At 46.6% G+C, this 14,404-nt stretch overlaps 1 protein-coding gene across 1 annotated transcript in view; it reads right to left on the bottom strand.

Moving 5' to 3' along the window:
* Positions 1-14,404, bottom strand: part of CLSTN2 (calsyntenin 2) — a 570,678-nt gene that overhangs the window by 88,583 nt on the left and 467,691 nt on the right. The window contains exons 7-8 of the mRNA XM_019747346.2: positions 8,716-8,964; positions 861-982 (exon numbers count right to left, since the gene is read on the bottom strand). Coding sequence (XP_019602905.2) covers positions 861-982; positions 8,716-8,964 — 371 coding nt within the window. The remainder of the gene's footprint in view (positions 1-860; positions 983-8,715; positions 8,965-14,404) is intronic.

Genomic DNA, 14,404 nt, shown 5'->3' with positions numbered 1-14,404 from the left:
GGCAGGAAGGCCATTGAACGAGCATCCCTTCATCTGCTTTATTACGCAGACCCATCCTACAATCTCCTCCCCTGCCTGCTGGCACGTTCCCTCTTGATAACTGAAAAAATTTCAAGACTCTGTCTTCAAATCTAACCAAAGGCCAACTTTAGGCTTGCTGCACAGACTACCTCTTCAGTGGCACAGCCACCCAGGGAAGTGAGTGCCACCTCCACAATGTGTGCTGCAAAGCCCTTGGAAACAGATACTTCAAAGCTTTTGATTCGACCGAGACACTTCCCTTGTCACTGACCAGGGTGACGCAGTGGTCCTTGTGATCTTGAGTCACGAGGCTCTGGAGTGAGTCACAGATTTTGCCACTTCAGAAAAAAACATGCAGTACTCACAGGGTCCCATGTCCCTGTTTACTTCAAAGTCCTCGGGACCCTGTCCTCAAACTGTGTCACCAAAAGCAAGGCTGGACCATCATCCAAAGGACACAATAGAGCATCAGAGAGGGGGGCACACAGCATTTATGACACAAAGATGTGCTACCAAGTATCACAAACGGAGCCTGGGGATCAAGACAACCAGCTTCCTGTGAGTTCAACATGGAGCAAATGGACCAGACGGGCATGAGCAGATCCAATGACCACGTGGGGTCCTAGCTGAGAGTGTGGCCCTCCCCGCCTCTGGCTGGTCTGTAAGGCAGCAGTTTCCATCCTGACTTCAAGATGCTGTTTGTCTCCTTGAGCTCATCCTTTCAAAAATCAGCCAGTGAGCAGACCCCTGAGGTGCCTACCCACTGCCATCATGACTGGAGCACACCACCCACCCTGCAAAGGGGCGAGCAGGGGCGAGATGCCGGGTGAGTGCCATACCTGGTCCAGCTTCCAGTGGAACTCCGCAGGCCGGAAGGTGTCAGCCTGGTCGAAGTCTTTCCGCAGGAGGAAGACGAGGCGGCAGTTGTGCACGTACAGGGCATAGTGGTGCCGGTTCATTTCTGGAAACAGAAAGCGGGTTTGAGGGGGTGAGAAAAGCCCCGCAGCAGTGTCACAGGTGTCTTCCCGCCACATCACGTGGCAACCTTAAAGGACACTGGCATTCCAGTTTCCTCTTTTACAATTGGTTCTGAGGAATGTTCTAGAACATACATGGTGGAGCTCACTGAACTGCAAGAAAGAGATTCAAGAAAGCCCACGGCAAAATTGCTAAGATTCCATTTGGGCTTTAAATCCCAATCTAACCTCTACTTAGATACTACATTAGATCCTGGATAAAAATTACTTAGGTTAACAAGCTCTTTTATTTTTATTTTTTTGGTACAAATACTTTGGGAGGGTTAAGGGAGCTCTCTGACAATCACATCAGCCACTCTGGGCTCCTCTAACATAGTCTGTTTTCTCCTAGAGTGCAGGGCTTTTATTTCATCGAGTTTGAGAAGGGGGCCACAGATCACACCTCCTTCTCTGCTCTGTGCAGTTCAGGGGCGCTGCCTCACTTTCAGTTGCTGGCAGGAGGGGACTGATTGATTTTCCAGCATTAGACATAGTCTATGACTTTCCAAACCTCTCTCCCCCCACACAGACAAAGGACAAGACTTTTCCCTTCCCTGATATACAATTTCTTTTCCTGCTTGGAAGATCTCATGTCATGGATTCCTGTAGCCCCAATGTCCCGTAGCCACCAGACAACACCCACTGAGAGAGCAGGAGGGGTCCTCTGACCAACACTGAGAACTCACATTTACTTCATAGAAGCCCACATAGAAATCTTCCATGAGGCACATGTTCTATACATGTGAGGTGAATGAGCAGGTGAACAAGGGTAGTGGAAAGAGCACGGGCCCCACAGTCAGACAGACTTTGGGTGGCTGTGTCTCTGGGTGATGCTGGGAGGGTTATTTAGCCTCTCAGAGCCTCAGTTTCCTTAACTGTATCATGACAGGAATGCTGGATTACCCTAATCCATGGGAATAAGATCCTATCCTAGCATAAGAATAGGATATTGTGGATGATGCTTGTACATCCTGCCCATGCCGCTTGAGTGGGAGGAAACACCACCAATGCCACTTGTAGGATGGGCTCTGACAGGTCCTGGCCAAACAGGCTCAGAAGAATCCCTCTGCCACAGTGGTTGGTTCAGGGCCCAGGCCCAAGTCCACCAGCACAGGCCATTCACCTGGCCACAGGGTTTCTGTCAGGAATTGGCAAGTGACTCAATCTAGGTCAGTGATTCAGGAATTCTTTGGAGAAGTTCTGGGAAAGAACTACCTCTTTTTTGGCAGAGAGAAAAGAGACCGTCTCTTTCTCTCTAGAAGTTGTAATATACACCTGGGAGGCTTGGAACTGCTACACCCATGTTTACTTACACAACATGGATACACTCATGGTGGCAGAGCTGAGCCATCACAAGGAAAAGGAGCCAAGACCTCGATCACACTTTGCCTGAAGCTGTCATAGCCCTCGACACTTTCTGTTACAAGAACCTCACATTTCCTTTATTATTTTTTTATTATCTGGTCTCAGTTTGATCTGTATTCCTTGTAAGTGAAAGCATCTTAATGGATACAATGAGAAAATGTATGTAAAGCATCTGCCCAGAACAGATGCTCAATGACTATTAGATATTATAAGGACTATTATATTGCTTCGTGACCATGGCAACATAACAAAGTAGTGTTGGATGCTGTTTTCACAGGAGCATATTTGGTTTTCAGGACGCCACCAAAGACTAGAAGCCAAGGTGGCAGGGTTGGCCTGGGCCAGTGCCTGGGTGAGCACTCCATCTTTGGAATAGCAAAATACCCAGATCTGGTTATGAAGATTTTACTACATATTTCACAATTGACTTCCTGTAGTTTCTGTTGATAAATACCAGAAAAATATAAAACAGAATTTCCCCCTTTAGTTTTATTTGGAGTCAGGAGAGGTTGGGGGTGAGGAGGTGAAACAAGAAGAATGAGCGAGGTCTAGGGCATCTTCTAGTGTAGGAGGTTTCTCCCTCCCTCACCCTCCATTCGTCTGCATTCCTGGAAGCACCGCTCACACCAGGTTACCTGGTTAGTCAATGGGCTGGTGACACGATGCACGCAGGAATCAGCTTCCTTTCCTTTCCTGTCCTTCAGTGTTCTTTGTTGAAGCTAGCTCTGTTGCCTTTTCTTTGCCCAGACCTCTGGCAGATCCTAAAGCCTTCTGGATACTTTCAGATATTAAAATAGTCTTAAAGGGTTCTTTCCTAAATAGTCTTAAAGGGTTCTTTCAAAATCAAACATCAGTGTCTCATATGGTTTGAAGAACTTGCCCTCTGCTCTGTCTTGACCCATGACTTGGTTGCCAACTGTGGAGAAAGAATGTGGTAAAGTGTGTTCTTTCATTCTTCTTGTTCCACTTCCTCATCCCCTGGCCTCCTCCTGGCTCCCATTGCAGTCAGAGGCAGAGAAGGTAGGTGAGAAAGAACAATGTGGAAAGTCTCTTTAAAGAGCCAGTGGAATTTGTCATTTTCTCAGGGATGTCAAATGTCCTGTCATGGCAGGTGCCTATATATACTCCTTCATGGACACATTGATTGGCTTTTGGAGAGGCCCTGCAGAGATCTTCATATGGTGCCCATGGCCACTGAAGTGGGTTTGGGTTCTGGTAAAATATTTTTTAGAACCCTTTCCTCTCCCCACCTCTCCATAAGAAAGAACCTATTTATAATCGTTACTTAGGAATTGACCTGATAAGTGACACCCCCTTTCTGGATGGCTGGAACGTTTGTACCTGCTCCAATCCCACCTTTGCTGGCCCTTACCTCTCCATTCCTGGTGTGAGTGATGCTCTTTCCAGTTGACCTTTCATGATTCCTCTCTGTCTCCTGTCCTCTCTCAGTAACTTCTCCTTTCCCCCACATCTGCTTCTCCTGCTGAGATTATGTCTTTCTGGCATGCAGCCCTCTTGGCTCTAGTCTTGCCCATTCTGGATACCCATTTGGTCCACAAAATAAGAACAAAAATACCTGTGTACTGTCAAATTGTAGTGTGGTACCCATTCCTATGCTGTCTTTTCCTCCTCACCCCATCATTGAGGCACCCCCATCAGCCTCTTGCTTTCAGACCCCACGGGAAACTTTCATACATCCTAAACTCCTAGGGATGCGAGTCAAACTTCTCCAGAGCTTCTGGTCTCTGCTCTGATACCAGCCTGGAGCAGATTGAAGAGTGTTTGCAGCTCAGCCAACAGGCCACTGGGAGGGAGATTCCCACCTCCTCTCTATAGCAGACAACCTCAATCCCACTCAAATATGAGTGATTTTCTGGGTATTTCTGAAAGTATGGGAGTATCCCTTCTCTTTCCAAACAGGCAGGGGGACCATCTTAGCACTCTACCAGGATGGCACCTCTGTCTGTTTCACCTGAATGCTGGGCCACGTTGGCCTCTCTCTCTTGGAAAGCCCTGTAGGGAAGTGGCACTGCATGTGTCCACTTATCATTCACTGCTCTCAGTTGAAACTTAGAGATAGCAAGAGGGCTGCATGCCTGGAAGAGGGGGTCCTGGTAGGAGGAGCAGATGTGTATGAGAGGAGTTACTGAGAGAAGGCAGGAAGGCGCATTTTTCACACCAGGCATGGAGAGATAAGGGTCAAACAAAGGTGGGCTCAAAAGGGGCACAACTGCCCCACACAATATCCTCATGGTGGAGACATTGTTATGTGTTCACTTGACCCTGTTTTCTTTGCTCCTAGACACACAGCTGAATTCAACTCACAGCTTCCTCTGTGGTTAGGTTGGGCCATGTGACCAAATTCTGGCCAATGGAATGTGAGTAGAAATGAGACATGCCACTGTCTGGTCTAGCCAATAAAACCATTCTGTGCTCAACTGCATTCTAACTTTCTGCTCTGTGGTTGAAAATGGTAGCACCAAATCATGGCAGGAACCAGGGTCCCTGAATTTCGAGGTGAAAAGGAGCTTCCTCATTCCCCAGTCTCACTTAGGATGGCTGGACATGGACATCAGAGAAACTATGATGAAAGAGTGTTAGCCACTGAGATGTTTTTGGGTTGTTCGTGGTGAGAGTGCTTTTCTTTCTTACTTTTTAAAAACTGCATTGAGCCCTTGATGACTAATCAATTCTGTTATCCAACTATTTGTAAATTACTTCATAATTGGCTCAGCACTAATCAGTTTTACTTAGTGCACAAGACAGAAACTAGAGGAATCTTCACAAAGGGAGGGCAGTGAGGAAATTTACATCAATGGCCCTCCTCACATTTATGTTCTTTGACTCAATAAATCAATTTCTGATCAGGAAATATCAGAAATGTCCATACAGATAGATACAAGAAGACTCATTATAGCACTGCTTTATTTGCATTTAAAAGACAATCTAAATGTCTAACAAAAGGTAGCCTGTCAAATGAAGTATGATAAAGCCACATGACAGAGTTTCAGACTGCCATACAATTTATATTTTAAAGAATATTTTATCACATAGAGAAATGATGTTATAGAAAAGAAACAGATAACAATAGCATCACATGTATTATAAAACTAGGTTGAAAATTATAAAGACATAAAAATACAATAAGATTTCACTTAATAAAGAAGTATACCAAATGTTATCAGAAAATATCTCCAAGTATTAGGATTTTAGGTGGTTTATGTATTCTCTTTTTATACTTTTCTCTGTTTCTCATGTTCCTGCTATAATAAACATGTGTTATTTTTATTAGCTGAACATTTTTTTCTGCTATGTAAAAGCCCTAATCAAACTTAATTTATTCCTGATATTTTAAAATTTAGGGCAAGGAGGTGTTTATAGATTATTTTTTTAAGTCAGAGGAATCAGAGAAAAATCTTCCTCATCCTCTTTGTGCTAATCTTGAACTAATTTGTAAAGTGCTGTTTTGTACTAAGGCCCAAGCTGAGCAGCTCCAGGGCTTCCTGGTTTGAAGGTGCCAAAATGCCTGGTGAGTGGACTGCTCTGATGAGCGAGAGGCACCATTGTCTAATGCAAAGTTTTCAGCCATGAGGACCCCAAAGAATCCCCCAGAAACCCTGATTTATTGAGGTGGGTGGGATCCTAGGGTGGGGCCTGGCATTTATATATTTTTACACGTGTGTCAGGTTTTCTAGTGTAGCAGGGTTGAGAAGCACTGGTCTCATAGCATGGGCTTGGAACGTGGGGCCCAACGACCTAGGTCCAAGCCTGTTTTTCTTGGTAATTGGCTGTGTTATCCTGGGCCAGTTGCTCAACCTTTTATCTTCCAATTTCCTTCTCCTTAAGCAGCAACATTAATACCTGTCTGACCTGCCTCCCAGGGGTATTTGATCCATTTCAGCAAGGACTGTATGTGTGTGGCCACTACCCCAGTTCATGCTGCTTTGCACTTGTATGTAGATTCCTAAGCCCTTGTCACATTGACACCGGCTTCTGGGTCATCATGGGGGCACACCACCAGGCACTGCAAGGATCAGGCAACAGGACAATTCCTCAGACTGTGGGCTGAATTCTGAACCTGGTCCCAAACCTCAGTGCCGTGTCATGCAGGTAGGTGGGGACCATGAAGGTCCCAGAGGAACTGATCCCTCACACTGGCTCGGACGCAAACGTACCATGCCACAGGGAAAGCTGGGCAACTCTCTCTGTTTCATTCTCTGTATCCAAAAATACATGAACATTTATGGTAAAGATTGATTGAAACAGGAAATGTGGGGTTCTGGTAGCAGCATACTGTGGAACCAGAGGTGATAATGATAAAAACATCAGGTAAATTAATGGAGCACTGATTATATATCTGGTGTTGCTAAGTGAGTTTTGTACATTATTTCGTATTTATTTTCCCCATTTTACATATGGGGAAATGGGCTCAGGGAGATTAGCCACTCCTCAAAGGTCATGCCTTAAGTAGTAGCAAAGATGAGATATGGACATGACTTTCCAACAGTGAGGCTGAGCTGTCAGCCATTCTTCTATACGGTCTTCTCACTGCAATACCTGCTGTGGTTATTTATTTGGACAATTTAACAAAAGTAGCATTTGAAATGGGAAATTGTGGAATTATAATTTAAGATGAAGGTGTAAAATTTGCATAACATTTCATTGTGTGTGTGGGGGTGGGAGTGGGGTAGTGACAAAGCATAGCCTTGGAGTTAGCTGGCTCTAAACGTACATTTCTGTTCTGATACTTACATGGGCTGTATGATTTAAAACAAGCGATTTAACCTGTCAGGGATGTTTCCTTATCCTTAAAATAGGAAACACAATAATGTTTTTATAAAATTGTTTGTAGAGATGTGAGACACTGCCTAGAATAGTAACAGCTAACAGGGATTGCACTTCCTATGTGTCAGGTACTATTCTAAAGCACTGTACGTACTTTAAGTCATTTAATCCTCATAAGGGAGGATTTCTGGTCAAGATGGCAGAGTAGGTAACACTGCTCGCCTCCTCTCACAACCACATCAAAATTAGAACTAAACTACAGAATAACCATCATTGAGAATTGCGTGAAGTCTAGCTGAACAGAAGTCCTATAACTAAGGACATACTGAAGAAGCCATCCTGAGACTGGTAGAAGGGGCAGAGACACAGAACGGGCTGGCCCCACACCCACGTGTGACCATTAAAAATCGGGAGGGATATCTTGGCTGTGGAGGTTCCCCTCGCCCAGACAAGAAAGGAGTCCCAGACACATACCAGGCTTCCCAGCCCAGGGTTCCAATGTTGGGAAGAGAATTCCCCACAATTTCTGGTTGTGAAAACCAGTGGAGACTGTGGCTGGGTGAGACAAGGGCTGCTGGAATCCCAGGTGTTCCTCTTAAAGGGCCCAGGCACAGACTTAATTGCTGATGGACTCACTCGCTCTCAACTCCAGCTCTGGGGCAGCAGCTCGAAAGGTGCCAGGGACATATGGGAAGGAACTGAATAGTCTGGCTTCAGGACGATGGACAGCTTTCTCCCAGACAGAAGGAATATAGTCAATAATATTATAATAACTGTGTATGGTATCAGATGGGTACAGATTTATTGGGGTAATTACTTCATAAGTTATATAAATGTCTAATCACTATGCTGTACACCTGAAGCTAATATTGTGCATCAACTGTAATTTTAAAAAGATATTTTAAAAATGTAAAAAAGAAATCCTCGTAAAAACCCTATAAGGTAGATAATACTATAAAGATCATTTTATAGACAGGGAAAGTGAGGCTCAGAGGGGTTAAATAACTTGCCCAAGGTCACACAGCCAATTAGTGGTGGAGTGCTCTTAACCGCCAAGCTGTGAACTGCTTTGCACAGCAGCTGGCTGAAAATGCCTAATACATGTTAGCAATTATTACTGCATGGCAATAATGTTCAAACTAGGAGGCCCTTTCACTGAAAATACACTTTTGGAAGTCTTACTGTATATAATACAGAGAAGGAAGAGCTGCTTTGCTTGAAGTTAGGATGTACCTCTGCCTATGTCTCACGTATAGCAGCCCTAAGTTACTTCTGCGGAGATTGGGGTTCTGAAGAACTCGGGTTGAAACCACCAGTCCCAGCTCTTGCATTCTTTGTCTCTGTATATCTACTTTTCCCCCCTTTCCCAGCTCTGCTCTGCCCCAAGGCCAGGAATCACCAGGCAGAAAACCAGAGAGCAGACTCGTTTCCCAGGGCCCCTCTCATACTCCTGCTTTTCTCCCATGTCCTGGGTGGCTGTGTCCCTGTCTAACCAGCTGGGACATCCCAGGCTGGGCTCGAGACTCACCAGTTTTGTCTGAGTTGCAGAGGATCGTTTCCTTCTCGGCTCTCACGCCAGGGCTGGGGCCATGCTTCATCCACATGGTGATGGTGAACTGGTCCGTCAAGTTCTTGGGCACAATCCCATCCGGGACCTTGGCACCCTGCCTGCCGTCAAACTTGAAGATCATCTCGCTGCTGTCCACCAGCAGGCCGGCGGTCCAGTTGGTGGCAGCGCTGGGAGATGGCAAGAGGTCGATGATGCCAGAGGAGGCTCCTGCAGGGTCAGGGGACAGAAAGAACAAAGGGCCATTCCTCAGTAGGTGTCCTTGCCTTCTGTGCTCTGCCGCACAGAAGTTGACCCTTGAACAACACGGATTCGACCTATGCCGGCTCGCTTTTACGTAGATATTTTTTCGTAAATATTTACTGTATATATGTATTTTCTCTTCCTTATGATTTTCTTAATACCACTTTCTTTTCTCTACCTTACTTCACTATAAGAATATGGTGGATAATACATATAACGTACAAAACATGTGTTAACAGACTATGTCATCGGTAAGGCTGCCTGTCAACAGTAGCTACCAGTAGTGACGTTTTAGGGCGTCAAAATTTATACTTGGGTTTTTGACTGCATGGGTGGTCAGCACCCCCAACCCCACATTGCTCAAAGGCCAACTGTACTCAGCGTACTTACTGAGAGTCTGTGCCCAGCCCTGAGCTAGGTGACTCTGAAAAGGAAAGGGCCAAGTACCACCCATGCTCCTTAAATATGTATGGTTTGCTTGGGGAGGCATCAGTGACTTACAGGGAGAGGTACTGCATGTGGCCAGACTGTTAACTTGGAGTGCCATTAACTATTATACAAGGAAAAAGTGCCGCAGGAATTTAGGGAAATGGGATTCCCCCACGGGCTTTTATCAGTCGGCGAGGTTCCTGCAGAAGGGCCAGGCTTTGATTGGGATCAATGGATTCATTTATTCACTCACCAATCCATTGACCCGTCAGCCATTTACTGAGCACTGACAAGGTACCAAGATCCCTGGTAGGTGCCGGTGACATAGAGAATCAGCACAGTCCCTGCTCTGGAGGAGCGCTGGGCCAACAAGTCAACAGCCAACTGTGGCACAGCGTGATCAGGGCTATGACGGGGGAAAGTTCTAAGTCCTGATCCCACGAGGAGCGAGAGCCACTTGGTACTCACCACACTTTTTTTTTTTAACAACCATTTGTTTAGGCCCAGTGGTACAGTGGTTGATTTCTGAAGTCAGCAAAATTTGAATTTGATGCCTGGCAGCATGACTTGTAGCCTTGTGACTGTGAGCAAGTCACTTGACCTTTCTGATGTCCCGCCTCCTTGTATAGTAACTCCCCTGCCCAGGGTGTTGGGAGGACTGAATGAGAAATTGCCTCAGAGCTGGCAGCAGCATGCTCGCTTCCAGGTGAATGCTCATGGCATGTTAGCTATAACTTTATTATAATTACAATTGTTATTTCTCTTACTGCTATGATTCTAGGCTAAGGCACGGGGCCTTAACCTGAGCAGTGGGAGTGTCATGGGCAGATTTATGTCTTAGGAGAATTGCACCGACAGCTTTGTGGAGGGTGGAGCTGAGGCGAGTGGGAGGGGCTGGTCCCGACAGAGAACACTGGATGCTCCCGCTGGGAGAATCCTTAGGCCTCCACTGACTTCTCATGGAAGCTCACATGCTGCCAGCAGAATTCTCTGCATCTCTATGTTCCCCACGGGAGAAGGCTCAGCAACTCAGGGAAGGAGGAGGCCAGGGGCTTCCTGACACCACTGGGGAGTAAGAGCCGGGGAGTCTAAGGTTTGCCTGGTGTGGGGGCCACAGGTGTGGGTGCTCTCCTGGACTAGCTGTAAATGCTGATGGGTTTAATGGACAGTGGTTAGGTGCATTAACTGCCATTTCTCAGGGATCATTGGACTTCCGAATTCTGCATTTCAGAGCCTCACCTCACCTAGGGATTGGGTTCCAAGGTCAGCCACCACAAATATCTGTGATTAAAATGACCAACATACCCAACCAGTTTTCCCTCCAGCCTTGGAACGGACCGGGGGTCTAGAGCACGCACTGGCTTGCAATTGAAGGTTATGCTCAGTGAAAAATAGGCTCCGTTAGCAGTGAAAGGCTCTCCCTGGAGAGGCCGCTGGGAACTGCAGGGTCTGAGAGGGTGGGAGAATTCGGTTTCCCACTGCATCACCTTGCAGCTTATGCTCATCAAGGGCAACTATGGGCAGCCCTGCCGGCATTATTTACAGCGCATTTCCGAGAGTTTGGGGTTGGAACCATGTCTGACACACAGTAGACACTCCATTAAAGTGTGAAACTGCCTTTCCTGCCATCCAGATACCCAGATGCTTCTGGGCATCTACCCAATGCTCATGTGAGCTTGCCCACCCAGCCTCTGGTCCATGCCCCACACCTCTCACCCACACCTACTTGTTCTTATCTCATGCCTACATACAGCCTCATTTGGTATCTATTTTACTTACCTGGTAAATTAATTCACACTAATGTTATAATGACTAACAAAGCCTTAGGGATTATCACCCTCTATAGATATTTGAACGAAAGAAATCTACCAAAGTGGCAGCAGGTAGAGATTTGGGGGTGGTTTGGGAGTGGGAGACACATATTGTTTTGGAACAAGTTGATTTTCTTAGAACCCCCAGAACAATACAACATGGCCACAGCTTCTCTGATCCATAATTCAGTTGGCTCTGGCACCAGGGTTTGTCCAGCATGAAGACCACCTGTTCAATGGGGCACACACAGAGTGTGTGTTTGTTCCTGAAACTTCAGGGGACAAGAGACGCAGGCTGAACACTCAGAGCTCCTGATTTCTAGCTGAAGCCAGTGCAGCCAAGGCCATCTAGTGGGCCCAGTGCAGAGGTGTGAGGCCGGCCTCCATATGGTGGAACCAGGGCTGGGTTTGCCAGGGCTCAAAACCCCACAACTCGAGGTTTCTTTTTGGCTAAGGACCTTGCCATTGTTAAAAAGCAAATATCCCTGTAGAATTCACAATGCAATTAGCACCATAGACTAGTGAAGGGGCTGCTTGTAATTCCCCCCGCCCCAACAGGTTTAGATGGAAGGAGAGAGGTGTAATGCAAGTACATGTATGGGGTGATAGGGGGAGACACAAAGAGACTGGGAGGGAAAACTGGTTGCATTTGCCAAACGCCAGCCTCGGTCATATATCCTAAATGTATAGAACTTTGTTTTTCATAGTTACAGGTCTTTATTATTATTTTCCTAGGAAGCTTTTTTTGGGCACTGAGTGCCAAACCTGAATTAGGTATTTGAATGCTCTTTCTTAGTTACTCAGCTATGTGGTGCATACTATTATGATCCCAATTTGTAGATAAGAAACCTGAGGCTCAGTGACTCCCATTGGTAGGGCCCATCATTAGGACTTTACAGCTCTTTCCTCTCCTCTGAGACCTCCCTACTGCACCACCTTAGTGAACTTGGAGGGTGATCTTGTAGTCTCCTGCACATTTTACAAACATGGAAACTGAGACCCAGGCAGTGGAAATGACTTGACCAAGATCACACAGCCACACAGCTCGCTACTTCCAGGTCCAGCTCTCAGACATAGCTAATGTTCTTCCTACAACACAGAGGAGCATCCTGCCAAGCATGGCCCGGTCCCCAGGGACCCACCTCCCTACACAGGTGGCTGTCCACAGAAAGGCACGTTGAAGGCAGCATGTACCCTGGCAAGGTCATCGAGTACAGCTCCCTTGTCTTCCCTGGGAAGGGGAGCCGCAGGCCACCCTGCCTAATCTACAGGTGTTGCCTACTGGAAAGCACCACGCTGCAATTAACCAGATGGTGCAGACTCCACAAACTTAACAGCTTGTATTTCATTTCTTGGTGCATTTAAACAAACAGAGAGATTTGCTTTCTCCAAAAGTTCTTCTCTTTTCTCTCCCCAATGGATTCCACAGAGAGCAGTGAGTAAACAAATACATCACTTGCAAGAATGGTCTGGCATCGTCTGCATATCAGGGTGTATCAGACGTTCCGTGGAACTCCTCCACGAAGGTCTCAGGCTGCTGAGAGGTCACACTGGCCTGGGGCACAGCAGCTGCAGCCTGAGCGTGGAGGGCTGGGAATCAGAGGTGAAGTCTTATTCAAGGTCCCTGAGCCCTCCCGGGGTGGGGGAGCCTGTCTAAGCCAGCATGTAGATAAAGATGGGGGTGAATGGGGTAGATTTCAGGGCACACTGTGATGTGAGAACCCAAATGAGTCTGGGGCAATGGTCACTGTCTGGACTTCTTCTTGCAGGGTTTGCATTCTGCTCTGGATGGTCTTGGTGTGGGCAGTGTCCTTAGTACTTCAAGGTGGGACTGTGGCGATGGTGATGGACATGCCTCCTCATGGTCCACCACGGCATGGAAAGGGATGGGTATAAACAAGAGCGTTTCAAGGGAGAGGAACCATTGTAATCAAGGACAGAGGCCTCATTCTATAGAATATTCTCAGAATCGGCAATATCAACTCCATATTATTTTAATAAATGTTTATGTAATGTCTAAGTTATGCCAGGCACTGTGGTGAGAATGCATCAATGAACCACATAGAAATGGGTCCTACCTTTAGGGACCCAATAGAAAGTCATTTATTTTTGGTGGGTGGAGCTGTTCAGTGGTGGCGAGTCTCAGGGAAGCAGGGAGGCCCTCTTGACAAACGTCCTACTAGGACGGCGTGGTGGTAGAGTGCATTCTGTTCTCAACATGCTTCTCTGACTCACTGATATCACTTTGCCATGTGACTTGCTCTGACCAATGAAATGCGAGTGCAAGTGACATGTTTCACATCAGGCCCTTCAAGAGGGCCAGTCCGTGGTGCACCATGGCTCTTTTCCATGTGCCGTGAGATCATCAGCATTCCAGATAAAGGCTGTTCCTTTAGCCTGGATCCCCATGGAAAGCCAACGTGGAACAGAGCCACAGCCAACCCAAGAAGGACATGTGGTAAGAACGATAAATAAACCTTTGTTATTTTAAGCCAGTGAGATTTTGGGATCACTTGTTACTGCAGCATAACCTGCAATGCTGACTGATAATCCACATACATGATTGACATGAGCAGCTACAACTCCCATTTTTCCATCTGTGTACCTGCAGCATGGACAATAGAGGACTTCCTGATGTTTTCTTTTCAGGAGCTCCAACCTAGTGATCCTATAATCAGACTGTTATTCCACTTCTGGAATCCTAGACAAGAAGGGTTCCTCCAAGGCCTTAGAATCAGAAACTTGGATCTCTTGGTATAGTAAACCGGGCTTTGGATGAGGGGTGGTCGGCCAGATTCCTGGAGCAGGGCCATGGATACCCAATCACATGAACAGCCTGAGCAAGGCCACTGTAAGCAAAACACCTTTTCTCCGGTATAGGAGGGCACGCTGTGTGGTAGCTGCATAAAAGATCTCAAAGCAATAAGCATTTCCAGAGAGAATCCCACTGCCCACTGTCATCATCCAGGAGTCAATGTGTGCAGCTTTTTGCTAATGTGTGATTAGTGACTTAATCTGATTCCCAATAGGCATGCACCGATTTCCCTTAAAGTAAGAGGCCCACTTCAGCGCCCTGAGAATGGAAGCACTGGCTATGACCAGGGGACTAAAACTCCTCTCCAGAAGCTCTAATTCTTTAGGGGTGTCTTGGAGAAACTGACGGTAGC

Source organism: Rhinolophus sinicus, linkage group LG10, assembly GCF_036562045.2.
Source record: "Rhinolophus sinicus isolate RSC01 linkage group LG10, ASM3656204v1, whole genome shotgun sequence".
Lineage (NCBI taxonomy): Eukaryota > Metazoa > Chordata > Mammalia > Chiroptera > Rhinolophidae > Rhinolophus > Rhinolophus sinicus.
The sequence above is the reverse complement of the archived record's forward strand: the minus strand, read 5'-3'. Positions and strand labels throughout refer to the sequence as shown.